The following is a 26,657-nucleotide window of genomic DNA, read 5'->3' on the forward strand; positions in this document are numbered from 1 at the left end:
TAGGAACTGAGAAGTGGTCTGTGGTCACCACCTGCAGAACCACTCCTTTATTGGGGGTGTCTTGCTAATTGCCTATAATTTCCACCTTTTGTCTATTCCATTTGCACAACAGCATGTGAAATTTATTGTCAATCAGTGTTGCTTCCTAAGTGGACAGTTTGATTTCACAGAAGTGTGATTGACTTGGAGTTACATTGTGTTGTTTAAGTGTTCCCTTTATTTTTTTGAGCAGTGTATAAACAGCTGACATGGGCCCATAAATCAAAATAACAGCTTGCTCCTGTGACAGAAGCACAGGTAGTCTTTCTGTACTGTAAGTGTCCATTCTCCGAGGAGAGAGTGATGAGGGAGGCCTAAATCTAAGGCAAGATCTTCTAAGTCCGGTAACCTTGGTTACTATGACGCTAAATAAAACAGGAGTGACACTTACATAACGGATCTGTTTAAACAAATACCTTTTTTTAAATATTTGATTTTATTTGATAAACAATACAAAATATACACATACAAACGTCATCATACAAAAATCCACAACTTCACCCCTGCCCAGAACCACTAGCACACACCCCCATCTCCAGCACCCGCATCACTTTCCGCACCATGGCCTCACACTGCACCATTTTGATTCTCTCCGTCACCCATGCACTATAAATTTTTAAATAATAAAGCAGTTTACCTTTCCACTGCGTTAACAAATACCTTATTTTTCTTATCAAGATCATCATTTAAGAAGAGTCGTACAGTACATGAAATGTGGACATCCTGAGAGTGAGCTAACTACTACAACACAAGAGGTGTCACTTTACAATAGAGATCACTTTACAACCGCATTAAATTATATAGTTCCCGACACTGTACAAGTCATACACCCGTTTCATCATTCTAACCTGCAGGTGTGTGAGGTCCATAGAACTCTTATTTGCCTTGATATCAATCATGATCCTATTGCTGTTTCGTTACCATTTCATACCTTTCCATACAATATGCCAAATGTACCAAGCGTATCCATAAGACGTAATCTGTATCGAGAGGCATCACCGACAATTGGGGAGCAAAAGAGGTATACCCAAAGTTCTCACATTAACAATGGTCATAAACCAGCACAACTACTGTAACATGATAAAACCCTACTGAAGCTTGATTTCCTTTCAGGCTCTACATTAAAACATCCTGAAAGGATCGTCTACAAAGTCTGCTCACAAATAACATAACAGGAACTTCTTCCAAATGTTTTAAAACCACTGAGACCTCTGACAACAAAATATATTAGTATAAATACCAAGGAGACAATCTCTGTGTTCATAATTTACCAACAGTCTCAGAATGAGTTCAATCTTAAGCCTGAAAAGGCCTTCGTCAAAGACAGAGAGTACAGGGACTCTGTTCAGGAAGAGAGATGGGCTCTGTCACAAAGAACCTACACCTCAGTACTGACATGCCTTCTAGATATTTTATCACAGTCCAAAACAGCCCGGATCTAACCTACATTCAACCCCTTACTACTTCATTGTTACTGGACTGGGCAGAACCTTTTCCATGTCCATTTCGATTTCCAAAAGGCAAAGGTATTTAGAGCACAAACAAGTGCTCTGAAAGCTTTACCTGTAATATAACGTTTCACTCATATTTCTATACAAACAGATTGGTTAAGTTAATTGCTAAGAACATTTGAAGCGGAGAGCTTACTGGTATACCAATAGCATGTCTGAACATATCCAAATGTACACACCCTACTGACCACAAAACAAGATAAATGACAGTTTCACCATTGTGGTTTGTAGATCAGAGTTCACTCCAGTCCAAACCCTTCTGCGTTTGAAATGGCAATAGTTAACTTCTGCTTCAGTTCTTTTTTATTTTTGTATGTTGGCAGGCAGATCTGGTTGAAACATGTGTGAGATATAGGCAACCTGGAGAGGAAGAAAAGGTAAATGATGAATTCACGTTTGTTCAAAGTTGCTGTTCTATATAAATCAAATGTGACAATAGCCATTGATTAAAGGAGGTCTGCTTTTAGTACTTTTCAAAATGTTTACAATTAATAAGAAAGAATACAGTGAGGACATCTGCAGTATCTCACCAGTCGGTGGATGCATCAATCTTGGAGATCTTGAAGTTGAGGTCGGCCATTCCTCCCACGGGGACACGGTCACTTCCTGTTGAGAAATGGAGCAGCTTCTTCTGGAGCTCCAGAGGGAAGGCCAGCACCACGTCCCAGAATGCCCTGACCACAGAGACAGACAATTTAACTCATTAGATGCATTACCTTCAGAAAGTATTTTTTTTAAATATCTTTTTCATTGAATATTAAAAGATCCAAAATACTTGCAGTGAAGCTGCTCAACAACTACATCACATTAGTCATCTAACAGATCATCCAGATCGACACACAGGAGCAACCAGGGTCAACGCCCTGCTCAAGGGCACGTCGACAGAACTCCCACAAGGTCAAAAACGGGGACCCGAACCAGCAATCCATCAACCACCGGCCCAAGCTCCCAACCGCTAGGCCACCAGCCCTCCAAGATCTCACCCCACAGTTCCCCAAGAGCTGCCCCTTAACCATCTGAGACCCCACCCCCACCAGTCCCCCAGTTGCAAACCGTAGTCTGGCTTTTTTAATGGCAGTTTTGGAGCAGTGGCTTCTTCCTTGCTGAGCGGCCTTTCAGGTTATGTCGATATAGGACTCGTTTTACTGTGGATATAGATAATTTTGTACCTGTTTCCTCCAGCATCTTCACAAGGTCCTTTGCTGTTGTTCTGGGATTGATTTGAACTTTTCGCAGCAAAGTACATTCATCTCTAGGAGACAGAACGCGTCTCCTTCCTGAGAGGTATGACGGTTGTGTGGTCCCAAGGTGTTTATACTTGCGTACTATTGTTTGCAGATGAACGTGTTACCTTCAGGCGTTTGGAAATTGCTCCCAAGGATGAACCAGACTTGCGGAGGTCTACAATTATTTTTCTGAGGTCTTGGCTGATTTCTTTTGATTTTCCCATGATGTCAAGCAAAGAGGCACTGAGTTTGAAGGTAGGACAGTAGGCACAGTCAACTTAGTGTATGTAAACTTCTGACCCACTGGAATTGTGATACAGTGAATTATAAGTGAAATAATCTGTCTGTAAACAATTGTTGGAAAAGGTACTTGTGTCATGCACAAAGTAGATGTCCTAACCGACTTGCCAAAACTATAGTTTGTTAACAAGAAATGTGTGGAGTGGTTGAAAAATGAGTTTGAATGTTTCCAACCTAAGTGTATGTACACTTCTGACTTCAACTGTATATATATATACAAAAATATAAACGCAACATGTGAAGTGTTAGCATCATGTTTCATGAGCTTAAAAAAAGATCCCTGAAATGTTCCATACTCACAAAAAGCTTATTTCTCTCAAATTTTGTGCACAAATTTGTTTAAATCCCTGTTATTGAGTATTTCTCCTTTGCCATGATAATCCATCCGCCTGACAGGTGTGGTATATCAGTAAGCTGATTAAACGGCATGATCATTACACAGGTGCACCTTGTGCTGGGGACAATAAAAGGGCACTCTAAAATGTGCAGTTTTGTCACACAAAACAATGCCACAGAAGTTTTGAGTGAGCTTGCAATTGGCATGCTGACTGCAGGAATGTCCACCAGAGCTGTTGCCAGAAAATGTAATAATAAATTCTATACCATAAGCCACCTCTGATGTCTTTTTAGAGAACTTGGCAGTATGTCTAACTGGCCTCACAACCGCAGACCACGTGTTACCATGCCAGCCAAGGGCTTCCACATTCGTCTTTTTCACCTACGGGATCGTCTGAGACCTGGGCCTGGTTCCCAGTGGGTGGTCCTGGCTCACAAGTGGGTGGGCCTATGCCCTCTTAGTCGTGTGAAATCCATAGATAAGGGTCTAATTTATTTATTTTTATTGAACAATTTCCTCATATGAACTATAACTCAGTAAAATCGTTGACATTGTTTCATGTTGCATTTATATWTTTTTCCAGTATACGGATTCTTGGTCACCTTCCTGACCCAGGCCCTTCTCCCCCGATTGCTCAGTTTGGCCAAGTGGCCAGCTCTCGGAAGAGTCTTGGTGGTTGCAAACTTCTTCCATTGAAGAATGATGCAGGCCACTGCGTTCTTGGGGACCTTCAATGTTGCAGACATTTTTTAGTACCCTTCCCAGATCTGTGCCTTGACACAGTCCTGTCTCGGAGGTCTACGGACAATTCCTTTCGACTTCATGGCTTGGTTTTCGTTCTGATATGCACTGTCAACTGTGGGACCTTATATACACAGGTGTTTCCCTTTCCAAATCATGTCCAATCAATTGAATTTACTACAGGTGGACTCCAATCAAGTTGTAGAAACATGATCAATGGAAACAGGATGCACCTGAGCTCAATTTTGAGTCTCATAGCAAAGAATCTGAATACCTATGTAAATAAGGTATTTATGTTATTAATTGCAAAAATGTGTGCAAAAATGTCTAAAAATCTGTTTTCGCTTTGTCATTATGGGGTATTGTGTATAGATTGATGAGAAAAAATAAATATTGAATTAATTTTAGAATAAGGTTAACGTAATAAAATGTGGAAAAAGTCAAGGGGTGTGAATACTTTCCGAATGCAGTGTATACCCTATATATACAAAAGTATGTGAACACCCCTTCAAACAAGTGGATTCGGCTATTTCAGAAACACCCGTTGCTGACAGGTGTATAAAATCGAGCACACAGGCATGCAATCTCCATAAAAAAACATTGGCAGTAGAAAGGCTTTACAGAAGAGCTCAGTGACTTTCAACATGGCACCGTCATAGGTTGCCACCTTTCCAACAAGTCAGTATGTCAAATTTCTGCACTGCTAGAGCTGCCCCGGTCAACTGTAGTGCTGTTATTGTGAAGTGGAAACGGCTAGGAGCAACAACGGCTCAGCCACAAAGTGGTAGACCACACAAGCTCACAGAACGGGACCTGGCGTAGCGCGTAAAAATTGTCTGTCATCAGTTGCAACACTCACTAGCGAGTTCCAAACTGCCTCTGGAAGCAACGTCAGCACAATAACTGTTCGTCGGGAGCGTCATGAAATGGGTTTCCATGGCCGAGCAACCACACACAAGCCTAAGGTCACCATGCGCAATGCCAAGCGTCAGCTGGAGTGGTGTAAAGCTCACCGCCATTGGACTCTGGAGCAGTGGAAACACATTTTCTGAAGTAATGAATCACGCTTCACCATCTGGCAGTCCGATGGACGAATCTAGGTTTGGCGGATGCCAGGAAAACGCTACCTGCCCGAATGCATAATGCCAACTGTAAAAATTGGTGGAGGAGGAAAAATGGTCTGAGCTGTTTTTCATGGTTTGTGCTAGGCCCCTAAGATCCAGTGAAGGGAAATCTTAACGCTACAGCATACAATGACATTCTAGACGATTCTGTGCCTCCAATTTTGTGGCAACAGTTTGGGGAAGGCTCTTTCCTGTTTCAGCATGACAATGCCCACGTGCACAATGCGAGGTCCATACAGAAATGGTTTGTGGCGATCGTTATGGATGAACTTGACTGGCCTGCACAGAGCCCTGACCTCAACCCCATTGAACAATTTTAGGATGAATTGGAATGTCGACTGCGAGCTAGACCTAATCGCCCAACATCCGTGCCCGACCTCACTAATGCTCTTGTGGCTGAATGGAAGGCCTAGCTGGCGGTCGGCGCTCCAATTCATCCCAAAGGTGTTCTATGGGGTTGAGGTCGGGGCTCATCCCTGCGTTAAATGCACCATCTGGGATATTTCCTACTGTTCAATGGTCATTTAGAAACTCAGGATAATGGCTTTAATATCAGGCCTTTTTACAAAATGAATGATATGATGATTGGTTTACAGTACCTGATGGTGGGGTCAGTCTTGCTGTAGCCCTCATACTGGGCTGCCTTCTGCAGAGAGCTCATGTCCAGGTTGGGACTACCACACACCAGGATCTCCACCTCCTCTGGCCTCAGCAACTAAAACAAGAGGGACAAGACAAGGAATCAATATCATGGTAGTCTGACAAGTAAAACTACAGGATATGAAAATACAGGACACCTGGGATTCCAGTGAAACTACAGGATTTCACAAGCCAACCAATCACTACCATCCTACTAGGAACAGACGTCAATTCAATGTCTATTTCACATTGGTTCAACATAATTTAATTGAAATGGCGTGGAAACAACGTTGATTCAACTAGTATGTGCCCAATGGGATGGAATTTTGTCCATTAAAGAGCAACTTCTCATTTAGAAAACAGCCTACGTGGCAACAATATGTGTCAGAAATATTTATTCTACTGTCAAAATTGACTACAAAGTGGAAATAGGATCATTTTGGTCAGCCACTCTAATCAAAAACTGAGTTTGGTGAGACTTGTAGTCATTACTGCATCCTAGCAGTAAATTTGAGTTTGTTTCAATCCTACCCACATAACCACAGCTGGCAGCACACAAGTAATCATCAATTCGAACTACAGCTGCACGCAACCCGATTGTAATGCTTGTGGTTAATTTGGGTTGACTTTGGATATCCCTGTAGGGCTGGTTAGCGACTATCTGTAAAATTACACAATGTACATTGGACAATACGTAAAAATTCCAATAGCTCCAAATTTCAATGACTTAAAACCTCAAACTAATTATACATTGTAGAAATTCAAATACAAATATTGAAAGCATTTCATGAGAAAACTAAAAGGTGTGCAACATGAAAATATTGTCTCATTTACATTGTGTTGACGGTCCCTAACTAGCCCCAGAGCTAGGCTATCCAAAGTCAAACCGACTTTGCCACAGTCGCACACCAGCCGGCTGAAGCTAATTGCTAGCATTTCTTAATGAACCCCCAAAAAAAGAAGCTAAATCAGGAAGTGGAGTTGCCCTTTAAAACTAACCTACTGCATGACACAAGACAATTAGTTACGATCATGGTAGTCTGAATCATGAATCCCTGTTCATTGCACTAGTGCTGCACAAAATGTGCGCTTAAACAGAGCAATCAATGATTATGGTACAGTGTCATAGTAAGGGCATGGGGTGCATGATCAGCATGCCATATGCATGGATCATTGTGTCACACACTGTCTAAACTGTATTTATCAGACACAGTATCCAATCTGTTGCTAACTTGATACATTTGGCCTCATTTTGCAAACCCTATTTGACATAGTTGCATTTTCTCTGTATCACTCGGTCCTTGACCACATTCACTCCCATGCATTCTTCATATCTGTGACTCCACCTTATCAAAACACACCCAGAGGTCTGTGTCAGGCAGTGCACGGTCTGCACAACCACCTCACAGCATCCGAGTTTCACCGTGACCACGGAGTGCAAACAGAAATACAACCCGGTGACTAGTTAGAGCAAGCCAAGCCAATGGCAAGTTCCAGCTGGGATATAGAGTTACTGAAGAATCTGGGACAGTTCAAACCTTGTCTGCCACACCCCCTCTTCCCTCACCCCACCAGGCAGCTGGTGAGTTATAACTGTCAAAGCAGCGTTGCATAACCAATGAGAGCGTAGACAACTGTTGCGTAACTGTCACAATGAGCTGGTTTGAAAGACGATTGCTTTCGCTGGCGTGGGGCAGCTATAGCTGACTTTTCCTACATGTACATTACATGCTTCTATCCCACTGTCACACTATCATTGACCAGCATGAACATACATGTATAGTACGAGCCTGTTTATAGGCGCATGCACTGCCTTGGAAAGCAAAGAGGGAAAATCTCCTGATTTGCAAGAACTGAGTGGACTAATACAAATGTAGGATATTAATTTGACAAGGTTTGCTGCAGCAGGGAAATAATCCAGCAGCAACAGGAAATGTGAATTATTATGTGGATTATAATTGATAGATATTTTTGGAGGGGTTGATCCTGTTGAAAATGATATTGCTGGTACATGCATACTAGATTTCTATTTTTGTGTTTCTTTTCTATCTACAGTATCCAAAAAGGATGAATCAGCATGCTACATTTGCTGCAAAGGGAAAAGGAGTTAGGTTAATTAATTAATTAACAGTAAATACCAACTCTGGCATTCACTGACACGTACACCAAACAGATAATTGAACAGTCAAATATTTGTACAGCAGACTCCTTGCCCAGACAGATACTATTGACAGCAATAAAACAACGAGGGAAATGTCCATCCCTGAGCTTACTGCTGTCAGCTCATCTGACAGTTCACTACACACAGTTAATTGCAGTACTCCAGTCTATTTTAATCTTGTCAATTTTAATTGATTGATTACTTGGTGTAGTCCAGGGGTACTCAAATACTATTAGAAAGGGTCAATTCACACACATTTCCTAGGTGGCAAAGGTCCAGATCTACATTGCCATCTATCAGTGTAGTAATAAACCCCTACCTCAACACAGGCACWGTCCACGACAAACTGTTCACACACAACTCTTGTTGGTGGAGAGAAATTGTTGCAGTTTTAAAACGTATTTCCTGCAATTCTTAACATTTTGGCATATCTTAATTGTGCATATGTCACCTTCGGTCCATATTAACGCCGTTCTGGGTCCAAATATGGACCATGGTTTGCCTATTAAGGATGGTTGATGTAGTACAGGTAACTGCCAAAATAATGGAAACACTTGAGTAAATGAGGGATACAAAAGCAGTGCGGTTTGGTTGGGTCGTGTATCGTAGGACGCATGGCTCTCGACCCTCGCCTCTCCCGAGTCCGTACGGGAGTTGCAGCRATGAGACAAGAGTGTAACTACCAATTGGATACTACGAAATTGGGGAGAAAAAGGGGTAAAAAAATCATAAAAATCATATAAACCAGGCAAAAAAAGAGACGTCCTCTCACTGTCAACTGCGTTTATTTTCAGAAAACTTAACATGTGTAAATATTTGTATGAACATAACAAGATTCAACAACTGAGACAAAAACTGAACAAGTTCCACAGACATGTGACTAACAGAAATGGAATAATGTGTCCCTGAAAAAAGCTGGGGTCAAAATCAGTGTGGCCACCAGCTGCATTAAGTACTGCAGTGCATCTCCTCCTCATGGACTGCACCAGATTTGCCAGTTCTTGCTGTGAGATGTTACCCACTCTTCCACCAAGGCACATGCAAAGTTCTCGTACATTTCTGGGGGAAATGGCCCTAGCCCTCACCCTCCGATCCAACAGGTCCCAGACGTGCTCAATGAGATTGAGATCTGGGCTCTTCGCTAGCCATGGCAGAACACTGTCATTCCTGTCTTGCAGGAAATCACACACAGAATGAGCAGTATGGCTGGTGGCATTGTCATGGTGGAGGGTCATGTCAGGGTGAGCCTGCAGGAAGGGTACCACATGAGGGAGGAGGATGTCTTCCCTGTAACGCACAGCGTTGAGATTGCCTGCAATGACAACAAGCTCAGTCCGATGATGCTGTGACACACCGCCCCAGACCATGACGGACCCTTCACCTCCAAATCAATCCCGCTCCAGAGTACAGGCCTCGGTGTAACGCTCATTCCTTCGACGATAAACACGAATCCGACCACGTGGTGGTCACCACTGGTGAGACAAAACCGCGTCAGTGAAGAGCACTTTTTGCCAGTCCTGTCTGGTCCAGCGATGGTGGGTTTGTGCCCACAGATCGACGTTGTTGCCGGTGATTTCTGGTGAGGACCTGCCTTACAACAGGCCTACAAGCCCTCAGTCCAACTTCTCTCAGCTTATTGCGGACTGTCTGAGCACTGATGGAGGGATTATGCGTTCCTGGTGTAACTCGGGCTGTTGTTGTTGCCATCCTGTACCTGTCCTGCAGGTGTGATGTTCGGATGTACCGATCCTGTGCAGGTGTTGTTACACGTGGTCTGCCACTGTGAGGATGATCAGCTGTCCGTACTGTCTCCCTGTAGCGCTGTCTTCGGCGTCTCACAGTACGGACATTGCAATATATTTCCCTGGCCACATCTGCAGTCCTCATGCCTCCTTGTAGCATGCCTAAGGAACGTTCATGCAGATGAGCAGGGACCCTGGGCATCTTTCTTTTGGTGTTTTTCAGAGTCAGTAGAAAGGCCTCTTTAGTGTCCTAGGTTTTCATAACTGTGACCTTAATTGCCTACCGTCTGTAAACTGTTAGTGTCTTAATGACCGTTCCACAGGTGCATGTTCATTAATTGTTTATTGTTCATTGAACAAGTAGCACGGGAAACAGTGTTTAAACCCTTTACAATGAAGATCTGTGAAGTTATTTGGATTTTTACGAATTATCTTTGAAAGACAGGGTTCTGAAAAAGGGATGTTTATTTTTTTGCTGTAGCATATGCCATGGCCGATGTAAGCCATATGTCATGGCCGTCTCAGTCACCAGATCTCATTCCAATTGAACACTTATGGGAGATTCTGGAGCRGTGCCTGAGACAGTGTTTTCCACCACCAACAAACACCAAATGATGGAATTTCTCATGGAAGAATGGTGTCTCACCCTTCCAATAGAGTTCCAAACACTTGTAGAAACTATTCCAAGGTGCATTGAAGCTGTTCTGGCTCGTGGTGGCCCAATGMCCTATTAAGACGCCTTATGTTGGTGTTTCCTTTATTTTGGCAGTTACCTGTATTTCACTCCTTGCTAGTTACACAGTATGCTGATAGGCTTCTGTCAGCAGATCAGTGAGGATACTCACAGGGTTCACAGAGCCTAGCAACAGTTAAGGAACTATTGGGAAACCAACTGACAATGACCAGAGTGATCCAGATCCTCCCATGTTAAACCATGCAAATCTAACCCTAAAGCTGGGCTGGTTCTGCATGAAAACTGCAGATTTGTGGTCTGTCTGATTGATATTCATGGTGGACGTCAACCCTGCCACTGTGGTTCCCTACGTACTCTTTAAATAGGCCACTCATACGAGCCTCCCCCTTTGGCCCAAAGAGCCCTGGTCACTAAGTGGAGACAGAGCACACACACACACACACACACACACAACACCCCCGTTAGGAGGCCTGTGCCAAGAGAGGGGGTGGGGAGCCTCTGTGAACAGGCAGCGAGGAACACTAGACTCACTCACACACATGCACGCACTCACAGTTGAGCTTCCAATTCTGCACTCCTCGTTGCCTCTCCGGGCCTCACGATCACGATGCTGCCTAATCAGAAAACTTTCTATAGGAGTTGACTAAACTCTTGGCTCCTGACACTTCAAACAGGACCAGCTGACACTGAAATGATGTCCTCTGAATTCTCAGTGATAGTGATATACTTTATTCCAAAAACCTATAATGAAAGTTGGAATTCATAATGTTTTTCTTCAGTTGGTCACACCAATTAGAATTAATTTATTAATTCACTTTGATAGTAAAAGTCTTGATATTCTTACCAACAAAGCGTCGGAGGCACACACACTGTGGAAGCCATAGAAGAAGGCAGCAAACTGCCTGTAAATGGACTTATTCAGCAGGAAATCTACATACAGCTGTACATACTCTGCAAAGACAAGAATAATCAAACAATCATTCAACTATGAGAGAACAAACAAATGCCACATAGTCTGAAAGGCACTGTTAGATATCACATGCTACTGCAGGACAGTTGTCTTTTCTCTGGTCTTTGGCAGTCTGTCTACTCCTCACTTACCCTTCCTGTTCTGGTTGGTAACAGGAATCTTATCTCCTCCTGGTTTCAGATTGTAGGACTTGATCACACCTAGTTCTTCCTGCGACACCTAAAATGATCATCAGATTAGTGGAGCGCTTCCCTTGTGCTCTAACAGTATTGATTATGGTGACGTCAAAGATATTATGTTTCACAAGTGTTATTGTGAACAACAATGAGTGTGTTTTCCCAACCTGAAAAGTTGTGCAGAAGTCCTCCTCCACGTTTCCTTCATAGCTGAGAAGTTCTGCCAGCCCATGAGCAAGATCCTGAAACACAAGACTAAATCTATAAGCAATGCTTTTTATATACAGTACCAGTGAAAAGTTTGGACAAACCTACTCCTTCCTCCTTTATTTTTACTATTTTCTACATTGTAGAATAATAGTGAAGACATCAAAACTATGAAATAACACATATGGAATCATGTAGTAACCAAAAAAAGTATTGTTAAAAGTTAATTTGTGAGCCAATCAGTTGTGTTGTGACAAGGTAGGGTTGGTATACAGAAGAAAGCCCTATTTGGTAAAAGACCAAGTCCATATATGGTAAAAGACCAAGTCCATATTATGGCAAGAACAGCTCAAATAAGTAAAGAGAAACGACAGTCCATCATTAATTTAAGACATGAAGGTCAGTCAATCCGGAACATTTTAAGAACTTTGAATGTTTCTTCAAGTGCATTCGCAAAAACTATCAAGTGCTATGATGAAACTGGCTCGCATGAGGAACACCACAGGAAATGAAGACCCAGAATTACCTCTGCTGCAGAGTATTGTTGCAAATAAACCACTACTAAAGGACACCAATAAAAAGAAGAGACTTGCTTGGGCCAAGAAACACAAGCAATAGACATTAGGTTGGTGGAATCTGAGTCCAAATGAGACGCAGAGTAGGTGTTTCCCACTGTGAGGCATGGAATAGGAGGTGTGATGGTGTGGGGTGCACACTTAACCAACATGGCTACCACAGCATTCTGCAGCGATACGCCATCCCATCTGGTTTGTGCTTAGTGGGACTATAATTTGTTTTTCAACAGTACAATTACACAACACACCTCCAGGCTGTGTAAGGGCTATTTGACCAAGAAGGACAGTGATGGAGTGCTGCATCAGATGACCTGGTCTCCCCAATCACCCAACCTCAACCCAATTGAGATGGTTTGGAATGACTTGGACCGCAGAGTGAAGGGAAAGCAGCCAACAAGTGCTCAGCATATGTGGGAACTCCTTCAAGACTGTTGGAAAAGCATTCCAGGTGAAGCTTTGAGTGTGCAAAGCTGTCTTCAAGGCAACGGGTGGCTATTTTGAAGAATCTAAAATCTAAAATAATTTTTGATTTGTTTAACACTTCTTTGGTTACTACATGATTCCATATGTGTTATTTTATAGTTGTGATGTCTTCACTATTATTCTACAATGTAGAAAACCGTAAAAATAAAGAAAAACCCTTGAATGAGTAGATTTGTCCAAACTTTTGACTGGTACTGTAGATTGCAACCAGTCTTTATGAAGTATATGTCTTCTTCTAAATCTGTGAAGGACTAATAGGGAAAAAACTAAGAGGAAAACAAATTGCCATTTGAAAGTTGCCACGGTGAGAACGTCTGCCCTATGCAGCACAGTACACCATGTTCATTGAATGTTTCATGGAGGAAAATCTGACTTCATTTTATTATTGATATCTAATGACTGACTTTACTGAATTACTGTAATGGCATTGTAAGACAAAACAACAAGAAAATCATGTAAAGCCTTTGCCACTACACAATCTAGAAAGCGTACTGAGGAAACAAAATAGCCATTGTATGCTGTATGTATTTTACATGACATCACTGCGATTATGCTTTTCCAATCCATACCTCATAAAATGAAGTACATTTTACAATGCAAAATCATTTGAAGAACAATTGCATGTGTTTGACGTCAGTGCTGGGCACTATTAGCATGTCTTTTTAAAGAACTTGCAGTAGCTTTTTCCCTGTCCTCCACCAATTTAGGAAAAAGTATTCAACAGGGAGCAAATAAACGCCCAGAGCCCGTTATGTAAGCAAAGAGAAGGCCAGCTGCCAAGTAAAAACCAACATCTGGCCTCAGCAAGGCTGACTCTACAAAACGCAGCGCAATGAGATGCATACTTCATAAAAAGCTATACAATTACACCAAAAGCAGGTAAATACTAGTCTTAGTGACAGTAATGTATTGTATGTGCATAAAACATTTTTATATGATTAATATAGATTTGGTTTGTTCTTTTGAGTTTGTGGAGTTCAAACATGCAAGTGGCAATGTGCAAAAGTTGGGCTTGACAGCCCTCTGCTGGTGAATATTGGAAAATGTCAAGGCTTCAATCACTGACTAGCAAATGAAAAATCAACATATTWTGAGGAAATACAGGATTATATAAGGAAATATTATAACAACAAAACATAACTTTGATGGYAATTGCAGAATATTAATTTGGGAGTTCATCAAAAAATATAAAGAAAAGCATGTCATGCCACGTGAACTGTATCTCTCCTCTCCATCTCTCCTCCTAGACAGCTAACAAACTACTGCTAGCCTGGCATCCTTGAATCTTCCTGTTCAATAAAAAAAAGCTGCCATCACCAGGAGATCTTCATCAGCAGTGTTGGGCTCCTGTGTGTGACATCTATGGGCAGCTTTTACCGGGGTGTGAGGTGATGATGGTTGTAAYGGCACCTCTGAGACCTGGCTGCAGCTCAGTCTCATCTCACCTTGTCTGCAGCCATACTGTTATAACAAGACTGGTGGCAGGGTGAGACTCTAGGACTGTATGGAATGTGAGCCTGGTTGATTATTTCACACGCCTGTGACGCACGAGCATTTCCTTAGACCCCAGACATCAATTGTGCAATGTACGTACTATGACTCACATCATCACAAGTACATTATTTATGCGTATTGCATGTATTCCTGTACATTTAGCTATAAGTAGGAACAATGGCATATTGCAGTTAATTSTAACAAAGTATTTTTAACTAACACAGTCTATATAACATCTTAGTCTAGCAACCATACATCACCCACTAGGCACAGACGTCAATTCAACGTCTATTCCACGTTGGTTCAACGTCACTTCATTGAAATGACGTAGAAACAACATTGATTCATCCAGTGTTTGCCCAGTGGGCCATATTCATATACAGATCAACACTAAACCCTTCAGAGACAATGTAAACCTTTCTAAAACAGTCCAGTACTCTCATAAGCATCACATCCATTCATTTGATTATATACATTATTATTATTGAAAAGCGCAAAGTTTACTTTGCAAGTAAACAAATATTACTTTCCCATGGTTTATTACCACTGCAAGCAATATTATTGTACTTGTGATCCTTACGAGAAGAGTGCAGTGTAATGGGAAAGAATGCCAGTGAGAGAGGGTAACTAAGAGAGCTGAGTCACAGCTTGTGTCGTGTACATACAGGCATGACCTGCTGCAGGTCGTCCAGGGTGAGGGTTGCCATGCCAACGGGGGTATCGGGGTCACACGGCACCACGGGCGGGGTCAGAAGCTTCTTGTAGACACAGGGAGGGAAGCGGATGTCCAGGGTGATGCTGTTGTACACGGCCAGGCCCATGAGCTGACACACATACGGTTAAGTGTGTAACAAAGTACAGATCCTTTACAAAAGAAAGTCTCTTCAACACCAAAATATCTTCAAGTATCTTCAACACCAAAATAACTCACGGTTATAATCATATAAACCACTAGAACAGATTAAAATGTGGCTAGTTATATTCATTTAATGTAGCATAGCATTCAGATGAAAACCTTTTCACTTCATTGTTAAAGTATTCTGCTTCTGAGCTCTTCATACTTCGTAACAATGACACCATTTTATACCAGCTTCAAAGACCCTGCAGCATGTGCTAATGATCCCAATCATTACTCTATTATCACTGCATTTTGCCATGTACTTTATATTGGCTTGTAGCAGATCTGAACAGGGAATATAAACAGCAGGTGTATTACGCATTTAGAATGAAATTGTAGGGAGCCTGAACTCCTAAAGTGCTACCAGCTGCTTCTGGCAGATCTCACTCCACGTGTCGTCCATATGTAACTTCTGTGGGAGAGGTTGAGCTGCAGAGCCTTCTCTCTACGAGCTCCCTAGCTTGCTAAATAGAGTTTGGAAAAATGCTTAAAGTTATATTGGCGCAGGCTTGGGGAAAATTCCATGAGAACTGACAGGCGGAGGATGAAACGCAGTCCGCTCCAGACCAGACTTGCAGCTCACAAAATAAGACACAACAAAACCTTCTGTTTCTATTACATCTCTCTCTTTCTCTCTTGCACCGTTGTGACATGGAATTTTTTGTCACCCTGCCCTCCCTGTTGTGTTCGCTTCAGATAGAGACACATAGCCACTTCAGTATCTGTCAGTGTGCTGTAATTCTAACCGAGTGAGGTGGAAGGGGTGCGAGTGTGAGGGTATGTGGGTGGACTGACTCAGGCTGTCAGTCCACCCACATAACATACAGTGCATTTGGAAAGTATTCAGACCCTTTGACTTTTTCCACATTTTGTTACGTTACAGCCTTATTCTAAAATGGATTAAATAGTTTTTCCCCCTCATTAATCTACACACAATACCCCATAATGACAAAGCAAAAACAGTTTTTTATATATATTTTTGCAAATGTATTAAAAATTWAAAMCTGAAATATCACATTTACATAGTTTTCAGAACCTTTACCCAGTACTTTGTTGAAGCATCTTTGGCAGCGAATACAGCCTTTGAGTCTTCTTGGGTATGATGCTACAAGCTTGGCACAACTGTATTTGGGGAGTTTCTCCCATTCATCTCTACAGATCCTTTCAAGCTCTGTCAGGTTGGATGGGGAGCGTCGCTGCACAGCTATTTTCAGGTCTCTCCAGAGATGTTCGATCGGGTTCAAGTCCGGGCTCTGGCTGGGCCACTCAAGGACATTCAGAGACTTGTCCTGAAGTAACTCATGAGTTGTCTTGACTGTGTGCTAAGGGTCGTTGTCCTGTTGGAAGGTGAACCTTCGCCCCAGTCTGAGGTCCCGAGCGCACTGGAGCATGCGTTCATCAAGGGCCTCTGTACTTTGCTCCATTCATCTTTCCCTCTATCCTGACTAGTCTCCCAGCCCCTCTTGCTGAAAAACATCCCCACAGCATGATGCTGCCACCACCATGCTTCACCGTAGGGATGGTGCAAGGTTTCCTCCAAAAGTGATGCTTGGCTTTCAGGCCTAAGAGTTCAATCTTGGTCATCAGACCTGAGAATCTTGTTTCTCATGGTCTGAGAGTCCTTCAGGTGCATTTTGGCAAACTCCAAAAGGGCTGTCATGTGCCTTTTATTGAGGAGTGGCTTCCATCTGGCCACTCTACCATAAAGGCCTGATTGTTGGAGTGCTGCAGAGATGGTTGTCCTTCTGGAAGGTTCTCCCATCTCCACAGAAAAACTCTAGAGCTCTGTCAGAGTGACCATCGGGTTCTTGGTCACCTCCCTGACCAAGGCCCTTCTCCCCCGATTGCTCATTTTCGCCGGGCGGCCAACTCTAGGAAGAGTCTTGTTGTTCCAAACTTCTTCCATTTAAGAATGATGGAGGCCACTGCATTCTTGGGGACCTTCAATGCTGCAGAAATGTTTTGGTACCCTTCCCTAGATCTGTGCCTCTACACAACCCTGTCTCGGAGCTCTACAGATAATTCCTTCGACCTCATGGCTTGGTTTTTGCTCTAACATGCACTTTYAACTGTGGGACCTTATATAGACAGATGTGTGTCTTTCCAAATCATGTCCAATCAATGAATTTACCACAGGTGGACTCAAATCAAGTTGTAGGGATGATCAATGGAAACAGGATGCACCTGAGCTGAACTGTGAGTCTTATAGCAAAGGGTCTGAACAGTTATGTAAACAAGTTATTTCAGGTTTTTATTTTTAATAAATTTGCAAAATTTCCAAAAACCTGTTTTCGCTTTGTCACTATGGGTTATTGTATGTAGATTAATGAAGAAATGTTTTAATTTCATCTATTCCACAAAATGTGGAAAAAGGGAAGGGGTCTGAATACTTTCCGAATGCACTGTAACTAGGGGGAGATCTTCGTGGGCTATACTCGGCCTTGTCTCAGGGTAGTAAGTTGGTGGTTTGAAGATATCCCTCTAGTGGTGTGGGGGCTGTGCTTTGGCAAAGTGGGTGGGGTTATATCCTACTTGGTTGGCCCTGTCCGGGGGTATCTATCGGACGTGGCCACAGTGTCTCCCGACCCCTACTGTCTTGGCCTCCATTATTTATGCTGCAATAGTTTATGTGTTGGTGGGCTTGGGTCAGTCTGTTATATCTGGAGTATTTCTCCTGTCTTATCCGGTGTCCTGTGTGAATTTAAGTATGCTCCTTCTAATTCTCTCTCTCTTTCTCTCTTCTCTCGGAGGACCTGATCCCTAGGATCATGCCTCAGGACTACCTKGCCTGATGACTCCTTGCTGTCCCCAGTCTACCTGGTCGTGCTGCTGCTCCAGTTTCAACTGTTCTGCCTGCGGCTATGGAACCCTGACCTTTTCGCCGGACGTGCTACCTTGTCCCGGACCTGCTATTTTCGACTCTCTCTCTACCCACCYGCTGTCTCTAACTCTGAATGATTGGCTATGAAAAGCCAACTGACTCCAATTTACTCCTGAGGTGCTGAATAATCACAACCACTGTGATTATTATTATTTAACCCTGTATAGCACTTTGTGACATTGGCTGATGTAAAAAGGGCTTTATAAAAAATTGATTGATTGATATGTTGGATTCACGTCTCCATCTCAATGAAAACTCAAAGTTAAAGAATAGGACTACATTTGAAATAGGAACTCATTTTAAATACAGTTTGATTTGATTTAATCCTATTCTTTAACTTTTATTTTTGGTTGAGATGTTAAATAATATGATTAAGCCAGTGACTCAGATGGAACTATCCAAGCAGTAGATACCGTACACCTCCTTTAAATGTTGATATTTGGTTGCGTTGTCAACCAAACACAATYCAATATTACTTTTACAAGACAGTAAATAGCCTAATGTTAAGGCTATCTTACAACCTAATGTAACAGTATTTCAACCATAAAATTAGTAACACATCCATGGACACATTTTGAGGTTACTGTAACAATAAATGTATTCTTATGTAATCGTAGAAAGCATTCAGGGTCTCAGGTCTGTGGAAATATTCACAATTGCTATAATAATCTGCACAAAATCTCAAACGGCATTGATCCCTTGCACCATGTACTTTAACGTAATCTCAACTAACTGCAATCCAGATTATTTGGTTGTGCTATTAGATCAAGCGCAGTGATGACACATTTAGGTGACAACTAATCCAAAAATCCTATATATTTTCCATTGGAATTTGGTTGTGCTTGATGGTTGAAAGCAGAGGGATAACACATTGGGAATTCAACAAACTTTTGGTTGTCTTTTGAGTGGGTGAAAAAAGGGTGGAATCTCAATCTAGCTAGCTCTGGTCCAGCGTTAAGCTAACTCTCGGAAGTTCAGAGACATTCAAAGTTCCTTCATAGAAGCAGCTCTTCCGTAGGTATAATTTTGTGGGCCTAATTCAGATAATTCATGTCATAAGAAGATGCATTTCAAACCAAGCTTTCTCCTCCACCCTCACTCCCTGTCTCTCCACCCGCAAAATTTCAGTCTCATCTCGCGCCCTACACTTGTCTGTCCAATTCATATAAATAACTATAGCTTGCCCCCGCCATAGAAAGCTGTTCTATTCGCAGTGATTGGTGAAGTAATTTAATGTTAAAAGAAAATTGATTTCAAAGGTTTTAAAAGGAACAGAAAGGAACTATATAAACGGTTACTTATTTTGGTTCTGTATTTTGCTGGTCGAAACAGTGGAACGGAACCAAAAATGTGCTAATGGTGCACTAATAATGGTGCTGTTCAGAAAAAAAAGATTGGAAAATAATTTTGGTTCTAACCCCTGGTCAAAATAAGTCAATAAGGACAATCATGTGGGACATGCCAAGATTAGGATTTTCCTCGGAAATAACTTAATGAAAACACACTACTATTGGAATTGTTTAACATAGTTTACTTTAGTTAGAGCGTAAATGTATTGGATCCAACTGTTAAAATTAGTGTTTAATCAAAATGTACACGCATAATGTCAAAAGGACATAAAAGGCACTCTACTTGTGGAATGACCCGGTAACTTAACACAGTAATATTCTGCATACTTTAATTATTCTATAAGATTACATCAGATTGCAATGTGTCAAATAGAAAAGCATTACAGTCTCCTCTGATTGGATCCACAGTTTAGAAGATAACAAAATTCTAAACAAATCCCCACAAAATTATAGTTGTAAAACTTAAAGCTATCATCTGCAAAGCAGCAATTAACATGGCGTAGGGAGAGTGGAGAACCTCAGAGTATCTATGGTAAATGTGCAAAGATCCCCTTAAGAGTAACGCCAGCAGTTTTAGTCAGCTAACTATGTGACTTGATAAAAAAGCCAGTTAAAAGGGTACAACATGAGGACTGCTGCTGTACGTGGATAATCTGTTTACAGTTCACCACAGGCTACACAGTACCAAAAATCACGGTATGGTACAAAAGGATACGGCTCCGACCAATCGGAACTCGGAGTAGTTGTCACACTTCCAGCTGCTGAACCAGTGACAGTGGGAATCCTTGAAGAATGTAAACATGCCTTCAGAGAGGAGACACAAATAAACTCTGCTTAAACACAACTCTGGCCCAGACATGACATAGAACACAGGCCTCCAGTCAAAGAAAGATAACAAATGGTCAGAATAGAGTACATGGGAATTTCCTTTATGGACTGCTAGGTCCCAGACTAAATGGGAGTTACTATAATTGAATGGATATCTATTATTGCAGTGCTATAAGACCCAGAACATCATACATTTGAGTTTTGTTCTTCATTTATGGCTATGTCAACATTCTTAGTCTGGGTACTTGTTGAAACTTTAGGATGAGATATAGACAGCTAGGGCTAAAGGTGAAGTAACTCCCATAATCTTCTACTGTTATCTATGGAGAAAAATATTATTGTTGTAAACAAAACATCTGTATCTCTATGGCTCAGGACAACACATATGCCTGATCTGTTTGTACCATATGTCTCACCGTAGTCTGTATGAAAGATCTGTCGGATGAGAAGGAGAAACCACTCCTTGGTCAGACCGCCCATGTCTAAACCAGCCTCCCCCACAAACGTCACTTTCAGCTTCTTTTTCAAGTCTGCTCGGTTTCTAGCAAGCTAAAAGCAAGAGAACAAGTTAAGCTGTGGCCAACTCTCTTGAACTTATCAGACCTAGGCATGCTGCATGTCTGAACCTATACATATCTTGGACGTTTCAGTTTTGAAATGCACTGGATTGAAAGCAGTGGAATAACTGCTTCAAACTAATTGGCTCTTGCATGAACAGAAATAGCTATCAAGCTACTCTACCAGGGCTGGGCTGTCTTCTTAAGTAATGCTTGTGTGTGTCTGTGCGTACTGTGCCTAGATTAAGATGGGAGATGGTATTACCTCATCCAGTGAGTCACTGACCAGCTGCAGCCGCCTGACTTTGATGTTGAGAAACAGCAGGCTCATGTCAACTCGCTGTCTGCGAGACACTTTGTCCACTAGGCTTTGCTGCAATAAATAACAAGACGCATTCTTTATTTGCAGTTGCTCCCACAGTACATGCTGTTAGCATTGGACCACTGCTTTCAGAGTGGGAGAGTGTATGTTTTCAGGCTGATGCAGTGAGATACACACTGTAAATATTGTATACTTATAGGGTTATTCCTGATTTCAAGACTTGACCGGGAAATACTCTGGGTCCAACATACTTCAATTATTCCAAATAATAATAATACTACTAATAATAAACAGTACCAGTCAAAAGTGTGGACACACCTACTCAACACCTACTCATTCAAGTGTTTTTCTTTATTTGTACTATTTTCTACATTGTAGAATAATAGTGAAGACATCAAAATGATGAAATAACACATATGGAATCATTTAGTAACCAAAAAAGTGTTAAACAAATCAAAATATATTTTAGATTTGAGAGCCACCCTTTGCCTTGATGACAGCTTTGCACACTCTTGGCATTCTATCAATCAGCTTCACCTGGAATGCTTTTCCAACAGTCTTGAAGGAGTTCCCACATATGCTGAGCACCTGTTGGCTGCTTTTCCTTCACTCTGAGCACGGGTGATTGTGGAGGCCAGGTCATCTGATGCAGCACTTCATCACTCTCCTTCTTGGTCAAACAGCCCTTACATAGCCTGGAGGTGTGTTGGGTCATTGACTTGTTGAAAAAACAATGAGAGTCCAACTAATCGCAAACAAGATTGGATGGCGTATCGCTGCAGAATTATGGTTAAGCGTGCCTTGAATTCTAAATAAATCACAGAGTATCACCAGCAAAGCACCACCACACCATCACACCTCCTCCTTGATGCTTCACGGTGGGAACCACACATGTGGAGATCATCCGTTCACCTACTCTGCATCTCACAAGGACACGGCAGTTGGAACCAAAAATCTCAAATTTGGACTCATGAGATCAAAGGACAGATTTCCACCGGTCTAATGTCCATTGCTCGTGTTTCTTGGCCAAAGCAAGTCGCTTCTTATTATTGGTGTCCTTTAGTAGTGGTTTCTTTGCAGCAATTCGACCATGAAGGCCTGATTCACGCAGTCTCCTCTGAACGGTTGATGTTGAGATGTGTCTGTTACATGAACTTTGTGAAGCATTTATTTGGGCTGCAATTTCTGAGGCTGATAACTCTATTGAACGTATCCTCTGCAGCAGAGGTAACTCTGGGTCTTCCTTTCCTGTGGTGGGCCTCATGAGAGCCATTTTCATCATAGCGCTTGATGGTTTTTGTGACTGCACTTGAAGAAACTTTCAAAGCTTCAAAGTGAAATGTTCCATATTTGACTGACCTTCATGTTTTAAAGTAATGATGGACTGTCGTTTCTCTTTGCTTATTTGAGCTGTTCTTGACACTGTTCTTGACACTGTTCTTGACAGTCTTTTACCAAATAGGGCTATCTTCTGTATACCAACCCTACCTTGTCATAATACAATTGATTGGCTCAAACGTATTAACAAGGCATACCTGTTAATTGAAATGCATTCCAGGTGACTACCTTAATGCTATTTGCCTCATGACTCTTGCGTGCTTTGTTGACTTGAACTTGCTTGTTTACTCAACCGTGGGACAGTATATGTTTGTTCCCACACTCGGGACTCTGACTCCATAATTCCATAAATTAACTTTTAACAAGACACACCTGTTAATTGAAATGCATTCCAGGTGACTACCTCATGAAGCTGGTTAGTCTGGGTTAGTCTGAGACTGTGAGGCATTGTCCGTGCTATACAATGACACTGTCATAGATGGATGACAAGGACCTATGTGAGCAGTGACCTCTGTCTCACCCTGGCCATGCTGATCATCTGCTGCTCCGAGTCCTTCTGAATGATTGCTTTCTTCACCACCGTGGATAGAATGAAGGGGAACTGGCAGAATGTAAACCTGCGGATGGGGAAGAACAGGTAGGAATGGGGATGTTTGGTTTTCACAATTTATCATATAGAAAGAATGTTTTGGTTTAATCAGGGATTGTGTTCTCTTGGTGTATGATACTCATTGGAGATTGTATCATAGCTGGATGTTATGATATGTCTGGGTTTAACTGTAAATGAAATACACACAACAAGACTGAAAGTATGTGGTCACCTGCTCGTCGAACATCTCATTCCAAAATCATGGGCATTAATATGGCGTTGGTCCCCCCTTTTGCTGCTATAACAGCCTCCACTCTTCTGAGAAGGCATTTCACTAGATGTTGCAACATTGCTGCGAGGATCGGCTTCCATTCAGTCACAAGAGCATTAGTGAGGTCGGGCACTGATGTTGGGCGATTAAGCCTGGCTCGCAGTCAGCGCTCCAATTCATCCCAAAGGTGTTCAACAAGGTTGAGGTCAGGGCTCTGTGCAAGCCAATCAAGTTCTTCTACACCGATCTCGACAAACCATTTCTGTATGGACCTCGCTTTGTGCACGGGGTAATTGCCATGCAGAAGCAGGAAAGGGCCTTCCCCAAACTGTTGCCACAAAGTTGGAAGCACAGAATCGTCTAGAATGTCATTGTATGCTGTAGTGTTAAGATTTCCCTCCACTGGAACTAAGGGGCCAAGCCCGAACCATGAAAAATCGCCCCAGACCATTATTCCTCCTCCACCAAACTTTACAGTTGGCAGTATGCATTTGAGCAGGTACCCAGATTAGTCCATCGGACTGCCAGATGGTGAATCGTGATTCCTCACTCTAAAGAACGCATTTCCACTGCGTTCTGAGTCCAAAGGCGGAAAGCTTTACTCCACTCCAGCCGACGCTTAGCATTCCAAGATGGTAAGTTGGTGGTTGAAGATATCCCTCTAGTGGTGTGGGGGCTGTGCTTTGGCAAAATGGGTGGGGTTATATCCTGCCCGTTTGGCCCTGTCCGGGGGTATCATCGGATGGGGCCACAGTGTCTCCTGACCCCTCCTGTCTCAGCCTCCAGTATTTATGCTGCAGTAGTTTATGTGTCGGGGGGCTAGGGTCAGTCTGTTATATCTGGAGTATTTCTCCAGTGTCCTGTGTGAATTTAAGTATGCTCTCTCTAATTCTCTCTTTCTCTCTTTCTTTATCTCTCTCGGAGGACCTGAGCCCTAGGACCATGCCTCAGGACTACCTGGCATGATGACTCCTTGTTGTCCCCAGTCCACCTGGCCGTGCTGCTGCTCCAGTTTCAACTGTTCTGCCTGCGGCTATGGAAACCTGACCTGTTCACCGGACGTGCTACCTGTCCCAGACCTGCTGTTTTCAACTCTCTAGAGACAGGAGGAGCGGTAGAGATACTCTCAATGATCGGCTATGAAAAGCCAACTGACATTTACTCCTGAGGTGCTGACCTGTTGCACCCTCGACAACCACTGTGATTATTATTATTTGACCATGCTGGTCATTTATGAACATTTGAACATCTTGGCCATGTTCTGTTATAATCTCCACCCGGCACAGCCAGAAGAGGACTGTCCACCCCTCATAGCCTGGTTCTTCTCTAGGTTTCTTCCTAGGTTTTGGCCTTTCTAGGGAGTTTTTCCTAGCCACCGTGCTTCTACACCTGCATTGCTTGCTGTTTGGAGTTTTAGGCTGGGTTTCTGTACAGCACTTTGACATATCAGCTGATGTAAGAAGGGCTATATAAATACATTTGATTTGATTCCACATGGTGATCTTAGGCTTGTTGAGGACAGATGATCTTTACGCCTTACTTTCTTCAGCACTCGGCGGTCCCGTTCTGTGAGCTTGTGTGGCCTACCACTTCGCAGCTGAGCCGTTGTTGCTCCTAGATGTTTCCACTTCACAATAACAGCACTTACAGTTGACCGGGGCAACGCCAGCAAGGCAGAAATTTGACGAACCGACTTTTTGGAAAGTTGGCATCCTATGACGGTGCCATGTTGAAAGTCACTGAACTCTTCAGAGAGGCCATTCTACTGACAATGTTTGACTATGGAGATTGCATGGCTGTGTGCTCRATTTCATACTTTCATACAAATCCACCAATTTGAAGGGGTGTCCACATACTTTTGTATATATAGTGTATCTGATGTTGCAATCTGATATCATAAACAATAAATCTGTTGTTATAAAGCTGAAAGCTGGCACAAGAGGAAGTTCCATTTATTTACAGAGAAACACAGGTATCATAACAACAAGGGTTGTGGGCAGAATTGAACAGTACTGGTCAACATAAGCTTTGCTCTGATATTGTCCTGCCTCACCTGGTAGAGTTTCCATGAGTCTGCCATGTGTGATAATCCTCCATGAAGTCAGTGTGGTCCAGTGTGAGGTTGTAGAAGTCAACAAAGGGCATGATGGGAGTGCAAGAAATGCTATTGGCTGCATCTACAATGAAAAAACGTAGAAAAATACAAATGTATCAAGGTCTCTTGGAGACAGATGTTTGCTTGAACCTTGACACCTCTGAACTTCTCCTGACCCTCAAACTATGTGTACCCAAGACAAATATGGATAGGCGATCCAGACATACAGTGCATTCGGAAAGTATTCAGACCGCTTGACTTTATCCACATTTTGTTACGCTACAGCCTTATTTTAAAATGTTTATATGGTTGTTTTTTTCCTCATTAATCTACACACAATACACCACAATAACAAAGCAAAAACAGGTTTTTAGACATTTTAGCACATTTATTAAAAATAAAAAACAGAAATATCATAAGTATATATATACATAAATATACAAATATACATAAGTATTTAGACAATATACTCAGTACTTTGTTGAAGCACCTTTGGCAGCGATTACAGCCTCAAGTCTTCTTGGGTATGATGCTACAAGCTTGGCACACCTGTATTTGGGAAGTTTCTCCCATTCTTCTCTGCAGATCCTCTCAAGCATTGCCAGGTTGGATGGGGAGCGTAGCTGCACAGCTATTTTAAGGTCTGTGCAGAGATTATCAATCTGGTTCAAGTCCGGGCTCTGGGTGGGCCACTCAAGGACATTCAACATCCCGAAGCCACTCCAGCATTGTCTTGTCTGTGTGCTTAGGGTTGTTGTCCTGTTAGAAAGTGAACCTTCGCCCCAGTCTGAGGTTCTGAGTGCTCTGGAGCAGGTTTTCATCAAGGATCTCTCTGTACTTTGCTCCATTCATCTTTCCCTCTATCCTCACTAGTCTCCCAGCATGATGCTGCCACCACCATGCTTCACCGTAGGGATGTTRCCAGGTTTCCTCCAGACGTGACGCTTGGCATTCAGGCCAAAGAGTTCAATCTTGGTTTCATCAGACCAAAGAACCTTGTTTCTCATGGTCTGAGAGTCCTTTAGGTGCATTTTGGCAAACTCCAAAAGGTCTGTCATGTGCCTTTTACTGAGGTGTGGCTTCCGTCTGGCCACTCTACTATAAAGGCCT

At 42.4% G+C, this 26,657-nt stretch overlaps 1 protein-coding gene across 2 annotated transcripts in view; it reads right to left on the minus strand.

The window, feature by feature from the left end:
- Positions 1–454: 454 nt before the first annotated feature.
- The window catches only part of hectd2 (HECT domain containing 2), a 39,774-nt gene continuing 13,571 nt past the window's right edge, over positions 455–26,657 (minus strand). For both annotated transcript variants that reach the window (XM_023993094.2, XM_070444884.1), the window contains exons 10-21: positions 25,506–25,629; positions 23,113–23,209; positions 21,198–21,305; positions 20,792–20,924; positions 20,263–20,351; positions 15,085–15,243; positions 11,828–11,902; positions 11,616–11,703; positions 11,359–11,465; positions 5,878–5,993; positions 2,081–2,224; positions 455–1,910 (exon numbers count right to left, since the gene is read on the minus strand). In XM_023993094.2, the coding sequence (XP_023848862.1) occupies positions 1,790–1,910; positions 2,081–2,224; positions 5,878–5,993; positions 11,359–11,465; positions 11,616–11,703; positions 11,828–11,902; positions 15,085–15,243; positions 20,263–20,351; positions 20,792–20,924; positions 21,198–21,305; positions 23,113–23,209; positions 25,506–25,629 (1,361 nt within the window). In that variant the 3' untranslated portion in view covers positions 455–1,789. The remainder of the gene's footprint in view (positions 1,911–2,080; positions 2,225–5,877; positions 5,994–11,358; positions 11,466–11,615; positions 11,704–11,827; positions 11,903–15,084; positions 15,244–20,262; positions 20,352–20,791; positions 20,925–21,197; positions 21,306–23,112; positions 23,210–25,505; positions 25,630–26,657) is intronic.

The sequence above is a fragment of the Salvelinus sp. IW2-2015 genome, linkage group LG8, assembly GCF_002910315.2.
Source record: "Salvelinus sp. IW2-2015 linkage group LG8, ASM291031v2, whole genome shotgun sequence".
NCBI lineage: Eukaryota > Metazoa > Chordata > Actinopteri > Salmoniformes > Salmonidae > Salvelinus > Salvelinus sp. IW2-2015.